The sequence below is a fragment of the Ascaphus truei genome, chromosome 14 (assembly GCF_040206685.1).
Source record: "Ascaphus truei isolate aAscTru1 chromosome 14, aAscTru1.hap1, whole genome shotgun sequence".
NCBI classification, from domain to species: Eukaryota; Metazoa; Chordata; class Amphibia; order Anura; family Ascaphidae; genus Ascaphus; species Ascaphus truei.
This window is the reverse complement of record NC_134496.1, coordinates 8,573,840-8,600,399: the sequence shown is the minus strand read 5'-3', so window position 1 is coordinate 8,600,399 and position 26,560 is coordinate 8,573,840. Positions and strand designations below refer to the sequence as shown.

The 26,560-nt window shown below is 46.5% G+C and overlaps 2 protein-coding genes across 2 annotated transcripts in view; one reads left to right on the top strand and one right to left on the bottom strand.

The window, feature by feature from the left end:
- The window catches only part of SGPP2 (sphingosine-1-phosphate phosphatase 2), a 36,718-nt gene extending 30,622 nt beyond the window's left edge, over positions 1 to 6,096 (top strand). The window contains exons 4-5 of the mRNA XM_075571179.1: positions 583 to 628; positions 3,906 to 6,096. Coding sequence (XP_075427294.1) covers positions 583 to 628; positions 3,906 to 4,481 — 622 coding nt within the window. The 3' untranslated portion in view covers positions 4,482 to 6,096. The remainder of the gene's footprint in view (positions 1 to 582; positions 629 to 3,905) is intronic.
- Positions 6,097 to 6,469: 373 nt separating this feature from the next.
- Positions 6,470 to 26,560, bottom strand: part of FARSB (phenylalanyl-tRNA synthetase subunit beta) — a 76,937-nt gene continuing 56,846 nt past the window's right edge. The window contains exon 17 of the mRNA XM_075569680.1: positions 6,470 to 8,270. Coding sequence (XP_075425795.1) covers positions 8,119 to 8,270 — 152 coding nt within the window. The 3' untranslated portion in view covers positions 6,470 to 8,118. The remainder of the gene's footprint in view (positions 8,271 to 26,560) is intronic.

Here is a 26,560-nt window from a genome sequence, read left to right as displayed (position 1 = left end):
CTCCCCCTCCTCTCGCTCTCCCCCCTCCCTCTTTCCCCCTCCTCCTCTCCCCCCCTCCCTCTTTCCCCCTCCTCCTCTCCCCCCTCCTCCTCGTCTCACTCTCCTCCCCTCCTACACCCCTCCTCCTCCCCTCCCCCCATCTCACCTCCCTCCTCCCCCCCCTCCTCCTCCCACTTCCCCCTCCTCCCTCTCATCTCCCCCCATCCCCCCCTACCACTAGGCCCCAGCTCTAATGCGGTCCTGCTGCAGAGGGGAGCTTTGGCCTCACAGAGGTCAGGCACAATTTCCAGTGCGAGAAGAAGCTGAAGGCAGGGAGGATCAGGCGGGCCAGGTCAAATGCAGTCCGGGACATGGGTTGGCCACACCTGATCTAATGTGTATGTAGCATTATTAGTGTACACTGAACTATGCAAGATAAATGCCTAGCGGAACATGGAATTGTTTTTCTGTCCAATTTTGACCGTGTGACTTTGCCTCAAGGTTACACAGAGGTGTTTCTTGACGCAGATCTTCAGGAATGAACTCTTTCCTGCTCCTTTTTATAATCACATTGTTGCTCAAAGCTTCTTACTTATTGTTCAGGTTTGGGGACCAGTTCAGAAGGTACAAAGGCATCAATCACCCAGATGTAACCCCTTAAACATGTCACTGCCATTAATACATTTTGTTCCCAGGACGAATTTCCCTATTAAAATCGGAGAGGCCAGAACCGTCTCGCTAAAGATGAGTGACAACTGGCTCTCCATTCTTCACCTGACCGATTCTCTCCTAAATGCTCATGGGCAAGAAAACTAGAACAAACCTCCACGTCATCTAGTTTGGAGGGAAATGTTACCCGTCCACTGCTATTAAAAGCTCTGGGCAAAAAGAGGCACTAATTAGTACACAAAAAAACAAGAAACACAGCGCACAACGCTCATAGTGCATTAAATGATATCTTTAGTAACCAAAATAAGAAGGTAAGTATTGTGCGTACATAAAACAAAATTTAAACAAGCATTTCAGGGTTATTGTTACCCAAGCACCAACGGACGCCTGTGATGGTCTCGTGGCTCTCTCCTTCTCACTCCAACAACCTCGATGTAGGGCCTGGAAAATCTCCACTCCAAACGCTGGTGTTTTGGCCTCTCGCCTTAGGGAAAGGCTAGTGCAGCTTCAGCAGTCCAGAAAAAGACCTCCGCTTATATGCGTTGTGCCCGTCACTGCATAAATCTCGTGTATAACGGAGCAGCGGAGTACACGCGGTTTTGCGTCCTGGTCGAGAGCTTCTTCCGGGTCTGTGACGTCACAAGATCGCGAGACTTCGTCGCAAGTCTGCAGGACACCGGATCAGTTTTCTGGGAGTGCTGGGATGTAGAGGGTTCGCAAATGTCATCAATCCTACGCGTTTCGAAACCACAGAGGGTCTCTTCATCAGGGAATAAAGACTTATGAGTCTATTGGCATTTTATACCCCTCCAGCGTCACTGATTAGTCCCTCAATTAGGGTTTGAACCAATCGCAACGCAACGGGGAGGAGTCAGAAAGCTCCATGGAGCTTTCTGACTCCTCCCCGTTGCGTTGCGATTGGTTCAAACCCTAATTGAGGGACTAATCAGTGACGCTGGAGGGGTATAAAATGCCAATAGACTCATAAGTCTTTATTCCCTGATGATGAGACCCTCTGTGGTTTCGAAACGCGTAGGATTGATGACATTTGCGAACCCTCTACATCCCAGCACTCCCAGAAAACTGATCCGGTGTCCTGCAGACTTGCGACGAAGTCTCGCGATCTTGTGACGTCACAGACCCGGAAGAAGCTCTCGACCAGGACGCAAAACCGCGTGTACTCCGCTGCTCCGTTATACACGAGATTTATGCAGTGACGGGCACAACGCATATAAGCGGAGGTCTTTTTCTGGACTGCTGAAGCTGCACTAGCCTTTCCCTAAGGCGAGAGGCCAAAACACCAGCGTTTGGAGTGGAGATTTTCCAGGCCCTACATCGAGGTTGTTGGAGTGAGAAGGAGAGAGCCACGAGACCATCACAGGCGTCCGTTGGTGCTTGGGTAACAATAACCCTGAAATGCTTGTTTAAATTTTGTTTTATGTACGCACAATACTTACCTTCTTATTTTGGTTACTAAAGATATCATTTAATGCACTATGAGCGTTGTGCGCTGTGTTTCTTGTTTTTTTTGTGTGCATTTAGGGGGGACCAGAGCCATCCCTGGTGTCACAGCTGCAGACGCTCCATAAATATTCATACTATACACAAGGTCACCTATTTAATTGTATCGCATTCATCACGTTATTTATATATTGTTGTTGCGCACTTTTCTTTTGTTCACCTATTTCACTAATTAGTACACCATGGACATTTTAATGGGTATCATTACCTGAGAAGGACAATAGCCACTATTGGTTCCATCACAGCAGGAGGGGGGTGTATGATACAGTGCAGCTCAATGATTTGCTGCCCCTTTCAGTAGGGTAGGGATTAAACTTCAGACACACACACACACACACACACACACACACACACATCAGCTCATATGGCTCCCAGACACTGGAGATCCTGAATATTTAAAGTCTTGAAACTATTTTTGAAGGGGAGTCAAATAAGTTCTTACAGATGGGGAGGGGAAATCCCATGAAAGTACAAATAATTTCTGGAGGGCAGTAAAGCCCGTAGGGGTATATTATTTCTGAGATAGGTCCATCTGATTCTACAAAAACAATGTTTTTATTAAAAATGATCAAATTATTTAAATCCATTCCTGTGTAGAGGGAAGATCCCCCACTGAGGTTGGTAGGGGCTTGGAGGTGAGGCAGAGGTCTCTGGACGAGGTCAGCAATGAGTTGAATTGTGTAATGAGATTTGCTATCTGTAGCTTTTAGTTTGTTGATCAATTTCTAAAAATCGCTCAACTTAAACTTGTGGATCAGGAATGAACTGCAGAGAAGTTGCCATCGGAACGGGCACGCCGACTTCAATATTCTCACTGCCCTCTTCCTCTGCAAACCGAGGGGGAGGTTAGTTAAGGGAGGAGGAGCTGGTGTACAAAAGGGCTGGCGAGTAAAGGATGCTGAAATCCCCTCGGTGAAGAAACTAGGTTCAGAATTAATTGTGCTTCATCGTACCACATCCAGAAATCAGGGTTATTGCAGAAATAATGTAGGAGCCAGCATCCTGTTGGCAAAGCAGGCTCACCATACGTGTGCCGCATAGCACCTCACTGTAAGGTCAATGTTCAAAAGATTCACTGTCTCTACTTTAGGGATTTGCAATATGGAGATCCCTATAAAGGCTCCAACTTCTGTGCCTTCAATATGGCTGTTTTGTGTTGCAGTGATAGAAGCGGAAGTGAGAGTTAAGCTGGAGCGCCTTGGTACTTAACCTAATGTGAACATGTAGCAGGGGTCTGTGGTGCAGCCTCTTTGCCGCTTCCTGTATCAGGAATATATCACTTTCAGGTGACAACAGCCTGGAAAAAAAGGGAGAGTGTGGTGTTTCCTTCATTCTTTGGTGGAACCCCCATGCCCTGAAATATGCCTCAAATCTCGTTGATTTCAGTCCTTGAAGGTTGATATCTCTGGTTGTATCCCCTCAGACATGACTTTCCCAGTGACTGCAGTACAGTTTCTGGTTTCAGCCTTGCTCCAGCGGGGAAAGGAATGTTTACATCTCTGCTTTCTAATGGTACCCAATAAATATATTGCTTTATTTTTGGTACACTGGCAAATTTAACCACACTTATCTTGGGAACCAAGATTCTTCAGAGATCTGAGTACTATGGATCGTCTCTTGGGAACCACTAGTTCACGTAAGGGAAACCAATGTGTTGACATGGCTGCTTTAAGTTGTATTGTATATTAGTTGTAGTTTTCACAGTAGGTTGAAAGGTTGGGGGACTTTGCCGATAGACCTTGCGTAACATCTGCTTGTTCTTTCTGCAGGACGTTATCTGTGGAGCTCTGATTGCCCTGTTGTTCTTGGTCCTGACTTTCCCCGTGTGGGATTCAACAGAGCGCTTGCTTCTGAACAACCCACTGTCCCCAGTATTTGCAGTCATTGCTGCTCTTCTGTTAAGCTACAACTACCCAAAGATGGATCATTACAGCACCACCCGAGCCGACACCACCACTATCCTAGCAGTCTGCGCAGGGACGTGTGTGGGCATCTGGCTCACCCATTATTTCGGACTGACCTACATGCCCTCAGGCCCTTTTCCACTCCGCGTCCCCCCAATCACAACTAACATGCTGCTTCTGCACATGTTGAGGTTTCTTCTTGGGGTTTTGCTGCTTCTTATCACAAGGTATTTTGCCAAAACCTTGTCCCTCCAGGCTCTTGGCTCCTGGCACAAAGTTCCCACCCAGGACCATCTGGTCAGGCAACGACTGGAAATTGAGGTGCCCTACAAGTTTGTGACCTACATCTCCATTGGGGTCGTTGCTACAGCAGTGGTGCCCTGGCTGTGTCAGTTATTTGGAATGTAAGTGCTTTATCAATAACTTTAGCCTGAGGCTGATAGGGCCTGGCCTGCAAGTCTAAGGCAGCATTGCTACATCGTAGCTCTCATCATCTTCACTCGTAGAAGAACTCGAACATATGATGCTAAAAACAAACTTCCCAGTGTTAACCCAAATATTGGCATTTTAAACGGAGACCCTAATAACCCGAACACAGCGATCCCCGTGTTTCTCTTCATGAAGGAAGTTTTTGTGATGTAGTTCGTCAACGGAGATCACAAGAGACAAGTGAAATGGTTTGGCATCACATGTCATCTTTCCCCCATTGTCTGAAACCTCTGTCATGGTGTGTGTGTGTGAATAATTTTTACTTAATTTTGGGCACTGTACGCACCGTGTGGTGCTTCTGCTTTAGGCTGCGCTTATAGTACTGGCAACTGCGATGCCGCGTAGCAAGTACATGCAGTCAGTTGTGGGTGCCCATAGCGATCAGATTTTGACCTTTTCGGCGATCACCGCATGACGTCAGCGGCACGCGAGCGGTTCAGCCAATGAGGGCAAACCGCTCACGGCCACGCCCCAGTCACCCTCGGTCTCCTGCTGACATCACGTGGTCGCGTTGCCCCTAGTATAAACGCAGCCTTACACTTCTTATTCTTTGCACCTGCAGTATGCGACTCCTGCTATTTGGCAATTGTGACAGTTAACAGTATTATTCTCTCTGGCTGCACTGCACTTGCATGTACCATGTTACGAGGCTGTTAGCCGTAACATGTGTTCGTTTTTTTTGGGGGGGGGGGGGGGGGGAGAAATACACTAATCTCCGGGGTCCCAGACTGCAATGAGGACACAGTGCCTGATCGGCTGACTATACACACAGTTAGGAGCCAACAAGTCACGCCCGAGCTCTTTGGGTGAAGGTCCCGCAAGAGTTGGGGTACCACCATATGAGTATGACACCCCGCAGGGTGATATTGTATGCTGGTAACCAACCTCTTTTTTTTTTTTTCAATTTAACAGGTGGCAGGATAGTAAATAATTGTAATACATGTAATGCACGGAGCATTCTTCTAATACACGCAGAGCAGCTATTGAACCCCTTTGGTACAGAGAGGCCTGCAACACACTAATAGAACAATATTTATCCTTTTTAACGAGTTCATGTATTATGCTTCCTTGGGATGTTATAGCAATTACAAAGGCACAGAACTTCCTCTTTTCAAATGAGCAGTCATGATGTGAACCCAGGGAAGCAGGATCTTTACTGATCGATCGGCAGCTTGGGAAATTCAATTTCCTTTAAAGCCAAGCAACTGCTGCATCTATTCAAACAAATGCAGGCTGTATTGCCACTGCAAGCCAGCGGCAGGTTACAGAATGAAACATTGCCAATGGCTGTGCTCTGCTAAATGTTCACAGCCTGTGCAGATAATTGTTGTAAGGTAACAGGTGGCTGTAACAGGATTAGGGAATGCCGGTTTGTTTGTGTGGCTGCTATGATGTGTGAATTGTAACCGTAAAATAAGGCTGGATTGTATTTTGAGTGCTTTACTTTCTTACAAAACGATAGATATTTTTTTTCCTTCAGTGCCAAAATATTGATGTATGAAATGAATTTTCTGTGTATAAATTATATTTCTAACACTGTGTACAGTTAATTTTATTGGTCAGTGATGGAAAAACAAAATCTAAGAGGGCTACAGATTTAAGGTAATTTAACTTCAATTCTACTTGGATTACAGCATTGTAATCAGGTCAATTGCAGATCAATGAAAGGAAAATCTATTCCTGACAGCTACACAATATGTAAAGCATGTATATAAGCAATGTATGCATCTCACCGAATGAAGCGCTGCTTTTATGTTATGTAGATTTGGATAATCTGTATAAACGAGCTGTAGATCGATCCATTATACACATCTCACAGTATAATCTGTTACAGGTCTGAAACATCGTGTCTTATTTCTCACACATACATATCTAATATGGAGAGGTTCACAAGTTACACCGCACCCAACAATGAGACCGTGTCTTTATTTCACCCAACACTGACGCATCTCAACACGGAAATAAATACAGGTGTCTGCTTCATTTGGTTTATATCTGTTGCAATAACGGCGACTGTTGTGTGAAGGGGGGAGGTTTCATGGCGACGCTGCATGCACAACGGTCCTCTCGTCATGAGGCACAAGATGCTAAATATCTAGACCAGGGGTGGGCAACTCCAATCCTCAGGGGCCACCAACAGGTCAGGTTTTAAAACCTGACCTGTTGGTGGCCCCTGAGGATTGGAGTTGCCCACCCCTGGTCTAGAGGGTGTGTAGGGATCACTTTATATGGAGCAGAGGGGAGCACATGGCAGTCTAGCGAAACTGAGCAACTTGGACACGTAGACAAGTAAAGCACTTCTCTTCACAGGTAACCCAACCCCTGAGGACATGTGACAATGTAACAGTTCATAAACCAGTTACTTCAAAGATAGCTCAGATTAAGTTCTCACGTCCGTCTTTGCTCCTGATGTCAAGCACCACTATAAAGACTACATACACATTACCACCCATCCAAACCAGTTTCTTCTGAGATAAAACAGCTCCCACCAACTGTACTTACTGCCCAATACTGCCCACTACCCCCTCTCCCTCCCTCCCTCCAAAACACGGACAGATTTTTAAACAAGCGTGTCCCAGCCCTCTTCTTGGGATGCCCCAAAACCGGTCAGTGAGATTTCCGGCAGGTCTGTTATGTTGATTCTATGTTGCTACTTTACCCGAGTTATGTTCTAGAAGATCAGTATTTAGGTATTAATTTGGAAGGATGACAGTATTGCTACAGGTATTCACAATCCTTAGAACTGCGAAGCCGGTTTCATGTTTCACGTTGCTTTTAAGACTGGTTAGCCCTTTCTCAATATGTAACCGCTCCATACTTAACTACATGTACACTAATATAGACAGTACCTGCTCAGCGGTATGTAACTGTGGCCAGTGCCAGCCAGTAGATCTCTTTGAATTGTAATATAATTTATAAGAGGCCCACATTTACTACATTGTGCTAAGACATACGGGTGCGACAGCCCATTTAATCAAATTGGCCACAAGGTGGCGCTTAGCACACTAGAATATGTAGGTCCCTCTGAAATTCTTATTGCTCTATCATCTCGCCGCCTTGAACAGCGCAAACCCGATCTCAGTCTTGCTGTTATTCAAAGCATGAAGGACATTATGTATCAATGCGGAAGGGGTGCAATTGTAAGAAAATGTCATGATAGATCAAAGAATGTTTTTTTTTTTTTACTTTTAATGGGATTTCTCCTCTGAAACAAACAGAGCAGGTTCTCATCCTAGATTTGCATCACTTTTTCCTTCATACATATCCCAATGTGACAAAATTATACTATTGTGTATGTATCCAGGAAGCAGGCGACTGAGGGGTTACCAATCAATTTCAATGCAATTCAGCCTTAGTGTCCTCACAAACCAGAAGAGACATTTGTCATTCTGTACAGCACACCACGTGTACATTTGTTTTGAAACATTCTGGCCCATATTGAAAGGTTGGGCCTTCCTTTGCGGGTTGGTGATGTATCGTTGGATAGAAGGTATGGAAGGAATGATACGCAGATGCAGAGGGTAAGGGGCTTGGACATCGCTGGGCGCAGATGCCCTCACAAGAAAGGCTCCACGTTGATTTCGAGCGCCGAGCAAGGCAGGGTCAGGTCGAACCGTGTGATGACGTCCGGGTGCAGCACGCCCAGCTTCCCGATGCTGCGTCCATCTGCCAGGATCTCAGCGCAACGGCCAGGAAAGAAAGCTGCATCTACGGGGAAGGAAGCAGATGTCAGACTCCAATTCCGACCACAGCACCAAGAAGGGGAGGTCCCACATCGCATGGCAAAACATTTCTGTAAACCACTTTTGTAACTGGCTTCCTTAGAAAGATTAAATCAGCCTTAACCCTTTGAATGCCAGGGGCATTGGCAGCAGACTGCCAGTCACTGTGGCACGGTCATCGCAACATCCCCCCCCAATGACCCAAACGGAAGGCGTAGCTGCCATCGTCCGGTCAGATCACTTTCATAAATGGGATCTTCCCTAGTAAACAGCCCAAGGGGACCCGAGGCGTGTCAGACATCATGAATTGATCGCTACGTCTCAGGCAGCCTAAGGGTTAAAGTACCTGTTTTACTTCTGTTACGGGCGAGAAGTGATTTTTTTTTGCTTTTCTCTGCATCTGCTGAATTCAAGCAAATCAATTACTTCTGCTTATCTGCTTGACGAATGATGGCATCATAATTACTTCAACAATTTACCTGCGGCTTTGATGACTGGCAAATAGTCTCATCAGCAAGAGACAATACAAGGAAAATATATAGTAAAACGCCCTAACACTTATTTTTATTAAGACACTGGGTGAACTTCTAAAGCACTTACTGAACTGCACACAGACAGTGTCTTCTCCTTGTGACCTCTTAATGTCACTGACTGACTTTCAAACAGGATTCTACTCCTCATGACAGCCACCACTTGTCAGGCCAAATTCAAGCTATTTTGTGATGCACAGGGGGGAATGATGACAGACAGAAAAGACCTGAGGCTGTTTAGTAGAAAGGACCGACCCCAACAGCTGACAAGGTTCCTCAGTACCCAAGTCTGTGTCCTCTAGCAGAAGGAAACTGTGGAAAGGCCTCTATCACCAATTGCTAGTGTCGGCCCGATGCTGTGTGACAGACTATCAATATACTGTCCAATAATACAAAGACATGCAAAACTTTGACCCCAAATGTGTTTATCGAAACTGCCCAGTCCCAAGAACACCTATAACCTAACATAAGACCTGTGGCTCTTAAACACTAACTGCAGAACATAACAACTAAGTGTGATATATTAACTACCTGGAACAAGGTGCCACCCAAGAATACTTCTCCCCCTTTTGGGACATGGATATTATGTTTATTTCCCATGCCGCTTACAGGCCCAAGAGGGAATCAATCAGTGTTCTCGGGGCTATAAGACACACATTAAAGAGAAGAGACACATAACTAGCATTACCCTAATAACCGAAACAAGGTGAACACCTAACGTAGATCACTGCATTAGAAGTAAATTGGCCCAATTAAAAGCTTTCAGACTTTTTTTTCCTTCTCTTTCTTGACGCGGAAAGGAGCTGTGAATGAATGAAATTGCTTAGTTCATATTGATATATACATCACTACGGGAGGGCCCTGAAAGACTTTCACATTAAAGTGCTTAGAATAATATGGATTCTTCCATCCCGTGGCACCCTTGCCTTGGGACTCTGTACTGATAATTAATCAACCATGCTACTTAGAAAGAAAGCGACACTAAGTGGGCTTGGTGGGAGTCCTTATAACAAGGACAGGTGAACAGGTGAGTGTCTGACCCACACCGAGGGCTCTGTAATAATGCTAGGATACTCTGGGCCTGCAAGCTGGTTTCTTCTGCACCCGTTATCTGAAAAAGATCAGCATTATTGGGAAAGGGAGTACCATGAAATTGTTAATCAGCGACCCTTTCGGATTCGCTTTTACAACAAAATGCTAAAATGCCGTAACTGTTGAATACACGTATACATCAAGGTGTCCCATGCCTTGTGGAGACACGTGAAAGTCACACAGACACATATGGCAGAGCGCTTGTACCATACATGTTGTGGCACATTATGCAAGCTATAAACTAAACCCTGAGAACATGACTGAGGACAAAAATGAGGAGCCAAGTCAGTTTTCATAACGAAAAGAAAACAGCCTGGTTCAACAATGCCTTCATGTATCGGGCTCATAACCTTCTATATACACAAAAATGTCTGGACTCCATTGGCGAGTCTTTTCCATTAATCGAATCTCAAGTTTGCCAAATATTGCCGCTATTTTAAAAGAGATCGCTCCTTTACACACAACTTACCATTGATTTCAAGTAAAAACACGCAATAATAATTAAGATGTGTAACAGAACACAAGGTCAGGCCAAAATTAGAACTCAACAGCAAATATAATAATTACATAGTAGATGAGGTTGAAAAAAGACATAAGTCTATCAAGTTCAACCTATGCTAAGTTTAGTCAACAGATACTTTATCCTATATCTATACTTTTTTATTGATCCAGAGGAAGGCAAAACAAAAAACCCCAGTGTCATATCATCCAATGATATCTCATAAGGGGAAAAATAAATTCCTTCCTGACTCCAAGAATTGGCAATCGGATTAATCCCTGGATCAACATCCTTCCCATATTTACTTATTTGGTATATCCCTGTATACCTTTCCTTTCTAAAAAGATGTCCAACCTTTATTATTTGAACAAATCTATTGTATCTGCCATCAGTCTCCATGGGTAATGAATCCCCCACTGTAACTGCCCTTACTGTAAAGAACACTTTGCTTTGTTGCTGGTGAAATCTCCTTTCCTCCAAACTAAAGGGATGCCCCTGTGTCCTTGGGATGAATACTTATTTTGAAAGCTTCTTGTACTGTCCCCTAATATATTTGTATACAGTTATCATATATCCTCTTAGACACCTCTTTTCTAATGTAAATAAATCTAAATTTAGCTAGCCTCTCCTCATAAGTTAAATGAATCCACCCCCTTTATTAATTTGGTGGCTCTTCTCTGTACCCTCTCTAGTTCCATAATGTGTTTTCTAAGGAGTGGTGCCCAAAATTGTACTCCATATTCAAGGTGTGGTCTTGCTAATGCTTTGTAAAGGGGCATAATTATGTTTACTTCCCTTCCATCCATTGCCCGTTTTATGCAAGATCAGATCATGTTTGCCTTTGCAGCTACTGCATGACTTTGGGCACTATTGCTAAGCTTGCTGTCTACAAGCACTCCTAAATCCTTCTCCATCAAGGATTCCCCCAATTTATCCCCATTTAATTTGTATGTCGCCTGTTTATTCTTGCATCCCAAATGCATAACCTTACATTTATCTGTATTAAACCTCATCTGCCATTTACCTGCCCACGTTTCCAGTCTCTCCAAGTCCTTCTGAAGAGAAATTACATCCTGCTCTGATTCTACTACCTTACACAATTTATTATCTTCAGCAATGATGGAGACTTTGCTCTTGATGCCAACCTCAAGGTCATTAATAAACAATTTAAAAAGCAGGGGTCCCAGTACCGATCCTTGAGGTACTCCACTCACGACCTTAGCCCAACCTGAAAAAGTTCCATTTATGACAACCCTCTGTTGTCTGTCCTTTAACCAGTTTTCAATCCATGTGCATATATTTTTACTGAGTTAAATTTGCTTTATTTTGTACACCAACCTCTTGTGTGGAACCGTATCAAAAGCCTTTGCAAAATCTAAGTAGACCACATCAACTGCATTACCCTGGTCTAAATTCCTACTTGCCTCCTCAATTAAACAAGTAAGGTTAGTTTGGCATGATCTACTGTATCCTTCATAAAGCCATACTGATTATTACTAATAATTTTGTTTTCCATTAGCTATTCCTGAAAATTATCCCATATTAAACTTTCAAGCAGTTTCCCTACTATTGAAGTCAGGCTTACAGGTCTGAAATTTCCCGGTTGCGATCTAGCTCCCTTTTTAAATATAGGCACCACATCTGCTTTACGCCAATCTTGTGGTACTGAGCCTTTGGAAATGGAGTCCTTGAATATTACATTTAATGGTTTGGCTATTACTGAACTTAACTCCTTGAGAACTCTTGAATGTATGCCATCAGAGCCAGGTGCCTTATTAACTTTAATTTTTTCAAGCCGCTTATGAACGTCTTCCTCAGTAAACCAAATGTTCATTAATATGGAGGTTGTGGCTTCCTCCTGCGGTACTACTATTGAAATTGTTTCTTCCCTGGTAAACACAAAGGCAAAGAATTTGTTTAATACCTCTGCTTTTCCCTTATCTCCAATAATCTGCCTGCCCATCTCACACTGAAAGGGTCCTATATTTTCTTCTCATTTTTTGTTATTAAGGTACTTAAAGAACTTTTTAGGGTTGATCTTACTTTCTATTGAAATCCTTTTTTTCATTATTCATTTTTGCTAATTTGATTGCAAACGGGCAATCTAAACGCCTGCCTCTTTTCCATTTCCTCCCCTACCTGTTTATTTAGCCACATTGGTGGACTTATTTCTTTTATACTTATTACCCAAGGGTATATACACTGATAAGTGTGCTTTTCTAACAATGTTTTAAAGACTGCCCATTTATCTTCTACATTTTTCCCTGCAAAAACATCATCCCAGTGTATTACTTGTAGATTAGTCCTCGGTTTATTAAAATCTGCCTTTCTAAAGTTTAAGGTCTTTGTTGAACCCAAGTAATCTGTTTTTTGATCATTTCTTTCAAATGAGACCATGTTATGATCACTGTTACCCAAATGTTCCAGGACTTGAATATTTGTTATTACTTCTACATTGTTTGATATGACCAAATCCAGAACTGCCCCTCTCCTGGTTGGCTCCTCAATAATTTGGGTCATATAATTGTGTTTATGCACCCCCAAAAACCTGTTTCCTTTTATTATAACGCTAATCTCATTGCCCCAGTCTGTCTGTATAATTAAAATCCCCCATTATGCAAACATGACCCAGTTTTGATGCCTTCTCCATTTGCAAAAGTATTTTAGCTTCCTCACAGATATTTGAAGAAAATGTTTGTAGGGATATGCTATAAACCACCATACTTTTACCGCAACTCAACTATCCACAAGGTCTCTACATTTTCATTATTCCCTTCATAAACATCATCCCTTGTAAAAGGTTTTAGATCCGGTTTAACATATAAATTAACTGTCCAGTCATGAGTTTCATCTCACCATCTTTCTCTAACTTTGTCATTGGTGCCAACATGTACCAAGACTGCCGGGTCAATCCCAGACGCCCCTCAACAATCTGTCTACTCGATCCGCAATGTGCCGAACCCGAGCACCCGGGAGACAACAAACTGTTCTGTTCATGCGGTCACGGCAACAGATTGCCCTATCTACCTTCCTAATAATGGAGTCCCTACCATCACAATCTTTCTTGTTATCTGAGCATCCTGAATCCCCTCTGTGCTGGAGGAAATATTCCCCTGGCTGCTAGAGAAAACAATCTCCCCCAGCCTTGCCATTTCTGCCCCAACACTCCCAATATCTTCACTCAACATGGCAAATCTATTGGGATGGGTCAGCTCAGAACTGGCCTGCATCTCCCTATTGCCCCTGCTTCCCCTTCTAACTGTTGCCCAGTTACCTACCTGCTCCTCACTAACAGCCCCACTAGTCGAAGCAAGGGCCTGCTCAGTGAGCACTAAACCCCTTTCAAGTTTGTCAATGTCCCTCAATATTGCAAGTTGCCTCTTCAGATCAGCAATCTCTGACTCTAAAGAGAGCACCCGCTCACACCTCTCACAGCGGTATGCTCCTTGGAACAGCTGCTTCAAGTGCACATACATGTGGCAAGATGTGCATTGAGTGGCATGTTCAATCCTGCTCATTATAGCAACTAGGAAGTTTAGAAGTACTAACAATAAGCTGTACTTCAATATACTATACCATGTTTAACACCTTCCTTGCTCAAACTGCTTCTAGTTTTAACTGCACACTTAATACAACCAGCACTTGAAATCAACCAGTCACGCAGATCAGGACACGCAAGCATAATATGGACCAGTTTCATTGGAGGCAAAGAGGTTTACTAACCCAGGGATATAAAACAGAGCCCTGGTATAAAAGTAGTCCTTAGGAAATGGGCATAATTTCCTATGACCTTGAAATGGTTATACATTTCAAAGTAAAATAACACCGGTGGACTTTTCAATAAAGCATCAAAATGCAACAAAATAAACTTTAAAAAAAAAAAAAAACTAAAAAGCGTTGCAGGCTCCTCCAGAAGTAAAGAGGCCAAGAAAGAAAGGTCAAGGACACAGAACCCAGCTGGCCACATCATCTCCCTTAGCAATAGCTTTTCCATATGGCTTCCATACAAAAAACGTAAGAGCTGTGATACCAGCCACACCTTGGCCACAAGAATAGGCAACGTCTTACTTCTCCCATACCAATACATTTTTCCATATGGGATTGTGTTCGGAGACCCTATGAAGAGTCCCGGAGGTTGTCCTGGGAAATAGGCTGTGAGAACACATACACTGCCTAACGTACAGTGTGCAGAGCAGCAGGGACACTGGAACACAGCCCCCTCCAGCCATGTACACCACCTTATTTTGCAAACTTATTGGAGTGTGAATAATAGTTTAACTACAGCTTCTGTAGCCTGCTCTGTGACTTCTATAATTGGCGAGGGAGGCCCTTTTCAACCTTTTGCTGCCGGCAGCAATGGGGTTAACGGCTGAGGAGATAATTGCCGTTTGTGTGGACTAATCTTTATCACATTTTATGGACAATTAAATATCAAAGAGAACTTTCCTCTTATCCATTGAATTAATACATTTCAGTTTCTTTTTTTTCGTGTGCTTTAAAATGAAAAACAGGGAGAAAGAAAGGAGAGAGAAGACAATGTTAGGGTAATATTATAGGCTTAAACATACCTTGCCAGTCCTATAATTTCATAGGCTGCACGGAAGTGAAGGCTTACAGGCAGCAATTGAGAGGAGCTTTTGAGGCTAAGTTGTTAGAGTTCTTTCATCTTCAGCTGAGCTCAAGTGGCAACATTTTAAAGCAGGACTCCTGCAACCACCCCCCAAAACATTGAATCGGGGGGTCCCAAGGAACTCCATTGTACTGCTCCTAGCACCCGGGACCCTCTGGATTCTGGTAAAATGGACATTACATGTTCCATAGTTTCTCTGGCGGCTTGGTCACCAATTGAAAGCAGTCACGTCATCGGCTCACTCTTGGGCGCCGGAGCGCGCCTGACAATGCTTGTCCACCGGGCCAATATGACAATCCTTTTCATCTCTGGAATCGGGGGGGGCCCCGGTCCACCAACCAATTCAGAGAACTTCTGCTTTAAAGAAACGTTTTTGGGGGGGGGGGGGGGGGGGATCTCCTGCTCACCCTGAATAAAAAACAGGAAGTAATCTAACAGATCAGAAGCACAGCTGTGAGCGCACAGGGCACGTTCATTTTCTTTTGTTCTATTAATAAACTCATTTACACTCCTAGAGGAGGTTTTTAGGGCTCTTTGGACATTTGCTCTCCCAGCTATGAAATCGGGGCAAAAAAAAAACAATGCACCAAATGTAGCTAAGAAAGGGGAATGTAAAGAAGACATTTACCTTTGGTAGATCTGGTTACATTGTATTTCTTTTTCACCAGTTTTGAAGCTGGGAGATTTTGATAAAGATACGTCTGTGCGCTTTAGAATAACTTCCAGGTTTAAGAGGACTTAGAAGACCTACAGTATATAAAAGCACGACTGTCGCGTACGGTATATAAAAGCACGACTGTCGCGTACGGTATATAAAAGCACGACTGTCGCGTACGGTATACAAAAGCACGACTGTCGCGTACGGTATACAAAAGCACGACTGGCGCGTACGGTATATAAAAGCACGACTGGCGCGTACGGTATATAAAAGCACGACTGGCGCGTACGGTATATAAAAGCACGACTGGCGCGTACGGTATATAAAAGCACGACTGGCGCGTACGGTATATAAAAGCACGACTGGCGCGTACGGTATATAAAAGCACGACTGGCGCGTACGGTATATAAAAGCACGACTGGCGCGTACGGTATATAAAAGCACGACTGGCGCGTACGGTATATAAAAGCACGACTGGCGCGTACGGTATATAAAAGCACGACTGGCGCGTACGGTATATAAAAGCACGACTGTCGCGTACGGTATATAAAAGCACGACTGTCGCGTACGGTATATAAAAGCACGACTGTCGCGTACGGTATATAAAAGCACGACTGTCGCGTACGGTATATAAAAGCACGACTGTCGCGTACGGTATATAAAAGCACGACTGGCGCTTACGGTATATAAAAGCACGACTGTCGCGTACGGTATATAAAAGCACGACTGGCGCGTACGGTATATAAAAGCACGACTGGCGCGTACGGTATATAAAAGCACGACTGGCGCGTACGGTATATAAAAGCACGACTGGCGCGTACGGTATATAAAAGCACGACTGGCGCGTACGGTATATAAAAGCACGACTGGCGCGTACGGTATATAAAAGCACGACTGGCGCGTACGGTATATAAAAGCACGACTGGCGCGTACGGTATATAAAAGCACGACTGGCGCGTACGGTATATAAAAGCACGACTGGCGCGTACGGTATATAAAAGCACGACTGTCGCGTACGGTATATAAAAGCACGACTGTCGCGTACGGTATATAAAAGCACGACTGTCGCGTACGGTATATAAAAGCACGACTGTCGCGTACGGTATATAAAAGCACGACTGTCGCGTACGGTATATAAAAGCACGACTGTCGCGTACGGTATATAAAAGCACGACTGTCGCGTACGGTATATAAAAGCACGACAGTCGCGTACGGTATATAAAAGCACGACTGTCGCGTACGGTATATAAAAGCACGACTGTCGCGTACGGTATATAAAAGCACGACTGGCGCGTACGGTATATAAAAGCACGGCTGTCGCGTACGGTATATAAAAGCACGACTGGCGCGTACGGTATATAAAAGCACGACTGGCGCGTACGGTATATAAAAGCACGACTGGCGCGTACGGTATATAAAAGCACGACTGGCGCGTACGGTATATAAAAGCACGACTGGCGCGTACGGTATATAAAAGCACGACTGGCGCGTACGGTATATAAAAGCACGGCTGTCGCGTACGGTATATAAAAGCACGACTGTCGCGTACGGTATATAAAAGCACGACTGTCGCGTACGGTATATAAAAGCACGACTGTCGCGTACGGTATATAAAAGCACGACTGTCGCGTACGGTATATAAAAGCACGACTGTCGCGTACGGTATATAAAAGCACGACTGGCGCGTACGGTATATAAAAGCACGGCTGTCGCGTACGGTATATAAAAGCACGACTGTCGCGTACGGTATATAAAAGCACGACTGGCGCGTACGGTATATAAAAGCACGACTGTCGCGTACGGTATATAAAAGCACGACTGGCGCGTACGGTATATAAAAGCACGACTGGCGCGTACGGTATATAAAAGCACGACTGGCGCGTACGGTATATAAAAGCACGGCTGGCGCGTACGGTATATAAAAGCACGACTGGCGCGTACGGTATATAAAAGCACGACTGGCGCGTACGGTATATAAAAGCACGACAGTCGCGTACGGTATATAAAAGCACGACTGGCGCGTACGGTATATAAAAGCACGACTGTCGCGTACGGTATATAAAAGCACGACTGTCGCGTACGGTATATAAAAGCACGACTGGCGCGTACGGTATATAAAAGCACGACTGGCGCGTACGGTATATAAAAGCACGACTGGCGCGTACGGTATATAAAAGCACGACTGGCGCGTACGGTATATAAAAGCACGACTGGCGCGTACGGTATATAAAAGCACGACTGGCGCGTACGGTATATAAAAGCACGACTGTCGCGTACGGTATATAAAAGCACGACTGTCACGTACGGTATATAAAAGCACGACTGTCGCGTACGGTATATAAAAGCACGACTGTCGCGTACGGTATATAAAAGCACGACTGTCGCGTACGGTATATAAAAGCACGACTGGCGCGTACGGTATATAAAAGCACGACTGGCGCGTACGGTATATAAAAGCACGACTGGCGCGTACGGTATATAAAAGCACGACTGGCGCGTACGGTATATAAAAGCACGACTGGCGCGTACGGTATATAAAAGCACGGCTGGCGCGTACGGTATATAAAAGCACGACTGTCGCGTACGGTATATAAAAGCACGACTGTCGCGTACGGTATATAAAAGCACGACTGTCGCGTACGGTATATAAAAGCACGACTGGCGCGTACGGTATATAAAAGCACGACTGGCGCGTACGGTATATAAAAGCACGACTGTCGCGTACGGTATATAAAAGCACGACTGGCGCGTACGGTATATAAAAGCACGACTGTCGCGTACGGTATGTAAAAGCACGGCTGGCGCGTACGGTATATAAAAGCACGACTGTCGCGTACGGTATATAAAAGCACGACTGTCGCGTACGGTATATAAAAGCACGGCTGTCGCGTACGGTATATAAAAGCACGACTGGCGCGTACGGTATATAAAAGCACGACTGGCGCGTACGGTATATAAAAGCACGACTGTCGCGTACGGTATATAAAAGCACGACTGTCGCGTACGGTATATAAAAGCACGACTGTCGCGTACGGTATATAAAAGCACGACTGGCGCGTACGGTATATAAAAGCACGACTGTCGCGTACGGTATATAAAAGCACGACTGTCGCGTACGGTATATAAAAGCACGACTGGCGCGTACGGTATATAAAAGCACGACTGTCGCGTACGGTATATAAAAGCACGACTGGCGCGTACGGTATATAAAAGCACGACTGTCGCGTACGGTATATAGAAGCACGACTGTCGCGTACGGTATATAAAAGCACGACTGTCGCGTACGGTATATAAAAGCACGACTGGCGCGTACGGTATATAAAAGCACGACTGTCGCGTACGGTATATAGAAGCACGACTGTCGCGTACGGTATATAGAAGCACGACTGTCACGTACGGTATATAAAAGCACGACTGGCGCGTACGGTATATAAAAGCACGACTGGCGCGTACGGTATGTAAAAGCACGACTGGCGCGTACGGTATATAAAAGCACGACTGTCGCGTACGGTATATAAAAGCACGACTGGCGCGTACGGTATATAAAAGCACGACTGTCGCGTACGGTATATAAAAGCACGACTGTCGCGTACGGTATATAAAAGCACGACTGTCGCGTACGGTATATAAAAGCACGACTGTCGCGTACGGTATATAAAAGCACGACTGTCGCGTACGGTATATAAAAGCACGACTGTCGCGTACGGTATATAAAAGCACGACTGGCGCGTACGGTATATAAAAGCACGACTGTCGCGTACGGTATATAAAAGCACGACTGTCGCGTACGGTATATAAAAGCACGACTGGCTCGTACGGTATATAAAAGCACGACTGTCGCGTACGGTATATAAAAGCACGACTGGCGCGTACGGTATATAAAAGCACGACTGTCGCGTACGGTATATAAAAGCACGACTGTCGCGTACGGTATATAAAAGCACGACTGTCGCGTACGGTATATAAAAGCACGGCTGTCGCGTACGGTATATAAAAGCACGACTGGCGCGTACGGTATACAAAAGCACACATAGTACATTCTTTTATTATTCAGTCATTTTATAAATAGCTTTTAATTCAGCCAGAAATTAGTTTTATTTATCTCCCTCTTTAGTGATATGCGCACTAATATTATACATTATTCATGATGTTTAGTTACTATATTGTGTACATCCGTCCTTTGATAACTTGTTATATTTCCATCAACTAACGGTTTTGGGAGTTTACAATCCTTACCTAATCTGTTTATTGATAATCTATTGTAGACACAAGCAAATGGTTTATCTGCTATTGTGGTTTTCTGTAAATTAATGAGGCCGCTATAAATGTGCAAGTATATAAAGGGGGAGCACAATTTAGAACCAGGGATAGGATTAGAATTACACGGACCCGAGGAAAATAGAAACGTCTTCATTTTGCGCAGGAAGCAACCTGGTAAAAATGTAGCTTGAATTAATGCTGCAGTTCAAGCTGCTGTTTTCTTTTTAAAAATATATATTTTTTCCACATTGAATATGTGCATCAATACAATCCGCACACTGACACGTGATTAGCTAAGCTGCAGATCGATCCATTCTCCTGTAATCAGTCGCTTGCTCAAGGTAATTTAATGCAGTTCTTGCACAGCATTGTGGGCAATGTAGTTCCTGGAATATGATTGACTGGGCAGTTACTCCGTAGATACAATTGGTTCACTGCTAGAGAGAAGGCGGGGCTCAGGAGCCAGAAGGGGAAGGGGCTGTCACTTTGGAAATGCTTCATACATTAGAAACATTAAAAATGTCTTTAAAACATTTTTTTTAAATGCTACAAGTATTTTCTCACAGTACAGAACTGATTTATTAAACACACACGTAGGATATTGCTTGAACTGCCGCTTTAATAATCTTGCAAGAGGAAGTAAAATCAAGGCAATGTATTTCAAGTGGATTATGTCTGCGAAACTGCACCTTCCAGCATACACCTGTCATTATCCTGCGCAAAGTCACCGCAGGGAGATGGGCGGAGGTTAACAGAATAGCATGATGGGTATTACATCCATATTGTGAAGATCAAAGCCTCTGATTGAACAGAAACCAACACAGAGCTGAATGATGGATTATGCTGCCCAGGATACGCCTGCACAAACGTTACCCAGGACACGCCTGCACAAACGTTACCCGCTGCCCAGGACACGCTCGCACAAACGTTACCCACTGCCCAGGACACGCTCGCACAAACGTTACCCGCTGCCCAGGACACGCTCGCACAAACGTTACCCGCTGCCCAGGACACGCCTGCACAAACGTTACCCGCTGCCCAGGACACGCTCGCACAAACGTTACCCGCGGCCCAGGACACGCTCGCACAAACGTTACCCGCTGCCCAGGACACGCTCGCACAAACGTTACCCGCTGCTCAGGATACGCCTGCACAAACGCTACCCAGGACACGCTCGCACAAACGTTACCCGCTGCCCAGGATACGCCTGCACAAACGCTACCCAGGACACGCTCGCACAAACGTTACCCGCTGCCCAGGACACGCTCGCACAAACGTTACCCGCTGCCCAGGACACGCTCGCACAAACGTTACCCGCTGCCCAGGACACGCCTGCACAAACGTTACCCGCTGCCCAGGACACGCTCGCACAAACGTTACCCGCTGCCCAGGACACGCTCGCACAAACGTTACCCGCTGCCCAGGACACACTCGCACAAACGTTACCCGCTGCCCAGGACACGCCCGCACAAACGCTACCCAGGACACGCCTGCACAGACGTTACCCGCTGCCCAGGACACGCCTGCACAAACGCTACCCAGGACACGCCTGCACAAACGTTACTCGCTGCCCAGGACACGCCTGCACAAACGTTACTCGCTGCCCAGGACACGCCTGCACAAACGTTACCCGCTGCCCAGGACACGCCTGCACAGACGCTACCCAGGACACGCCTGCACAAACGTTACTCGCTGCCCAGGACACGCCTGCACAAACGTTACCCGCTGCCCAGGACACGCCTGCACAAACGTTACCCGCTGCCCAGGATACGCTCGCACAAACGCTACCCGCTGCCCAGGATACGCCTGCACAAACGCTACCCGCTGCCCAGGATACGCTCGCACAAATGTTACCCGCTGCCCAGGACACGCCTGCACAAACGTTACCCGCTGCCCAGGACACGCCTGCACAAACGTTACCCGTTGCCCAGGACACGCCTGCACAAACGCTACCCAGGACACGCCTGCACAAACGTTACCCGCTGCCCAGGACACGCCTGCACAAACGTTACCCGCTGCCCAGGACACGCCTGCACAAACGTTACCCGCTGCCCAGGACACGCCTGCACAAACGTTACCCGCTGCCCAGGACACGCCTGCACAAACGTTACCCGCTGCCCAGGATACGCCTGCACAAACGCTACCCTCTGCCCAGGACACGCCTGCACAAACGCTACCCGCTGCCCAGGACACGCCTGCACAAACGCTACCCAGAACACGCCTGCGCAAACGCTACCCAGAACACGCCTGCGCAAACGTTACCCGCTGCCCAGGATACGCCTGCACAAACGCTACCCGCTGCCCAGGACACGCCTGCGCAAACGCTACCCAGAACACGCCTGCGCAAACGTTACCCGCTGCCCAGGACACGCTCGCACAAACGCTACCCGCTGCCCAGTGCACGCTCGCACAAACGTTACCCGCTGCCCAGGACACGCCTGCACAAATGCTACCCAGGACACGCCTGCACAAACGTTACCCGCTGCCCAGGACACGCTCGCACAAACGCTACCCAGGACACGCCTGCACAAACGTTACCCGCTGCCCAGGACACGCCTGCACAAACGTTACCCGCTGCCCAGGACACGCCTGCACAAACGTTACCCGCTGCCCCGGACACGCCTGCACAAACGTTACCCGCTGCCCAGGACACGCCTGCACAAACGCTACCCAGGACACGCCTGCACAAACGCTACCCAGGACACGCTCGCACAAACGTTACCCGCTGCCCAGGACACGCCTGCACAAACGTTACCCTCTGCCCAGGACACGCTCGCACAAACGTTACCCATGACACGCCTGCACAAACGTTACCCGCTGCCCAGGACACGCCTGCACAAACGTTACCCGCTGCCCAGGACACGCCTGCACAAACGTTACTCGCTGCCCAGGACACGCTCGCACAAACGTTACCCGCTGCCCAGGACACGCTCGCACAAACGTTACCCGCTGCCCAGGATACGCTCGCACAAACGTTATTCGCTGCCCAGGACACGCCTGCACAAACGTTACCCGCTGCCCAGGATACGCCTGCACAAACGTTACCCGCTGCCCAGGATACGCCTGCACAAACGTTACCCGCTGCCCAGGATACGCCTGCACAAACGTTACCCGCTGCCCAGGATACGCCTGCACAAACGTTACCCGCTGCCCAGGACACGCCTGCACAAACGCTACCCAGGACACGCCTGCACAAACGCTACCCAGGACACGCCTGCACAAACGTTACCCGCTGCCCAGGACACGCCTGCACAAACGCTACCCAGGACACGCCTGCACAAACGTTACCCGCTGCCCAGGACACGCCTGCACAAACGCTACCCAGAACACGCCTGCACAAACGTTACCCGCTGCCCAGGACACGCTCGCACAAACGTTACCCGCTGCCCAGGACACGCTCGCACAAACGTTACCCGCTGCCCAGGACACGCCTGCACAAACGTTACCCAGGACACGCCTGCACAAACGTTACCCGCTGCCCAGGACACCCTGCACAAACGTTACCCGCTGCCCAGGACACCCTGCACAAACGTTACCCGCTGCCCAGGACACGCTCGAACAAAACGTTGCCCGCTGCCAGCGCACGCTCCCGCACAAAACGTTACCCAGCACACACCCGCATAAACGTTACCCGCTGCCCAGCGCACGCCCGCACAAAAGTTACCCATCTCATTATAAGCCAAATCTGCTGCTGTGTCACTCTGCTGCAAGAACAGGACCTACTGTGGTTCTTTCCCTCATACAGAGGTAACAGGAAGGGGTCACAGTGTAGGGTAGGACCTGCATTTTTGGTTATACCTTGACGTTGGTATACAGGCTTACGACGCTTTGGCCAAAGGGTTTAACTAAATAACCAAGTTATTATTATTATTATTGAAGTATTTAAACTTTATACTATTTACCATCTATGTTTTGTCAATTGGACGGAGCATTGGGCACCCCTGTCTTTTGTTGTGTCAATATTACCAAGATGCTAGTTCCCCGCGGGTTGAGCGATTGGGAGTAGACCAAACAAATGGCCCCCCAAAAAAGTGGGAATTGCTGGTTGTATAATATGAAATATTTAAAAATATTTCCACCAATCGTTTATTTTAAATAGCATATTTAATAGCGCACACTTTAAATAAATACCGAAGAGCTACAGGATGCTTCTGTGAAATGGATTTCCTAAAGACAAGAGGTCCGGGGGGCATACGGCTTAAAAACACGTCTCTTAAAATCAGACAAGTATCATTGTTTAGAGGGTAACTTGTAGGTAGGGAAAGATGTAAGGTTATGTAAATCATTCAATGAATACATAGCTTAAAAAAAAAAAAAATGTCATTACAAATTACAGCACGTTGTAATCAGTCTTATCAATTGAGGATTCCTGCAAGGCGACTTTAATTGCCTGGATTTAAAAACCAATGCAGCCTGGGTAGAGCGCAGGTTATACTTTTAGGAACATATGATACATTAAATTGGTCTCCTAGCACAGAGGTGCACAACTCCAGTCCTCAAGCCACCCCAACAGGTCAGGTTTTTAGGATATCTCAGCTTCAGCAGTCGAAGACCGAGCCTCTGAGCCACCTGTGCTGAAGCAGGATATCCTAAAAACCTGAACTGTTTTGGGGGTCGGGGGTCTTGAGGACTGCAGTTAAGCCCCCTTGTCCCAGCCCATACTCGCATTAATCCTTCTGCCCGGGAAATAACCCCAGACTATTTCCATGATCTCGTCCTGCTAATGTCAGAGATCGGGCCAGAACAGCTCCGGCTACAATTACAGATCCGGGAAATCCAGCGGCAAAAACATCACCATTTCACTGGGATCATTTCTCACAGCTCCTCTCCCCGGAAGGGACGAGAGGTCACGACCCAGGTCAGGTCCTCACTCCCTAAGTGCGTTAGTGGGACAGAAGGTGCGTGAAGAGCTGAAGAGGACACATCTGCTTAGGGACTGAACAGCTGTGAGTATGGGGGGCACACATTGCAGATACAGAGTGGGGGGGCACACATTGAAGATACAGAGTGGGGGGGCACACATTGCAGATACAGAGTGCGGGGGCACACATTGAAGATACAGAGTGGGGGGGACACACATTGCAGATACAGAGTGGGGGGGAACACACATTGAAGATACAGAGTGGGGGGGGCACACATTGAAGATACAGAGTGGGGGGGCACACATTGAAGATACAGAGTGGGGGGGCACACATTGCAGATACAGAGTGTGGGGGGGGCACACATTGCAGATACAGAATATGGGGGGGCACACATTGCAGATACAGAGTGGGGGGGGGACACACATTGCAGATACAGAGTGGGGGGGCACACATTGCAGATACAGAGTGGGGGGGACACACACATTGCAGATACAGAGTGGGGGGGAACACACATTGAAGATACAGAGTGGGGGGGCATACATTGCAGATACAGAGTGTGGGGGGGCACACATTGCAGATACAGAGTGTGGGGGGGGGCACACATTGCAGATACAGAATATGGGGGGGCACACATTGCAGATACAGAGTGGGGGGGGCACACATTGCAGATACAGAGTGTGGGGGGGCACACATTGCAGATACAGAGTGTGGGGGGGCACACATTGCAGATACAGAGTGGGGGTAGCACACATTGCAGATACAGAGTGTGGGGGGGGCACACATTGCAGATACAGAGTGTGGGGGGGGGCACACATTGAAGATACAGAGTGTGGGGGGGTACACATTGCAGATAGAGTGTGGGGGGGGCACACATTGCAGATACAGAGTGTGGGGGGGGCACACATTGCAGATACAGAATATGGGGGGGCACACATTGAAGATACAGAGTGTGGTGGGGGCACACATTGCAGATACAGAGTGTGGGGGGGCACACATTGCAGATACAGAGTGTGGGGGGGCCCACACATTGCAGTTACAGATGTAGGAGACGTTTCCGCTCTCGGTAACGCAGGTGCGTTATTTCACAGTACTGCTGTTGGAAACTATGGTTGAGGAGATAACGCAAGAAAGCAGCAAAACAGTACTAGAGAATACTTACTGTGTTTAAAAAAATTTTTTTTTTTAAATCTACTGTTAATGCGTTTTAAAGCTGCAGACCAATCAATATCCTGCATGTGTTTTTTTCTTAATAATCAGTTCTGTACTATTTAAAAAAAAAGCCTTTTCTTAAACAACTCTGAATGACATTTTTATTGTATTATAATGTAACAAGCCTTTTTTGTTTCTATAGCAACCATTTACAAAGTCACTGACTGCAGAATACTCCTCTTCAGCCATTTAATGAACCCCCGAGCCGAATCGTCGCCGATCGATCACAGGAGAACGGTCAGGGGACGGCAGCTTTAGCTGAGCATCCTTTGGTGGCAATAGCAGGTTTTACAAACACCTCCCCAGCAGTGCAAGAGCTTTGCAACAAATCATCACTAACAGGAAAGTGCTGCAGTGTTCTCAGCAGGAAACGGTGGCCGAGTTGAAAGCTGCAACAATAGACCAATGGTGGCCAACGCCAGTCCTCAAGGGCCACCAACAGGTCAGGTTTTCAGGATATCCCCGCTTCAGCACAGGTGGCGTAGTCATTAACTGAGCCACCTGTGCTGAAGCAGGGATATCCTGAAAACCTGACC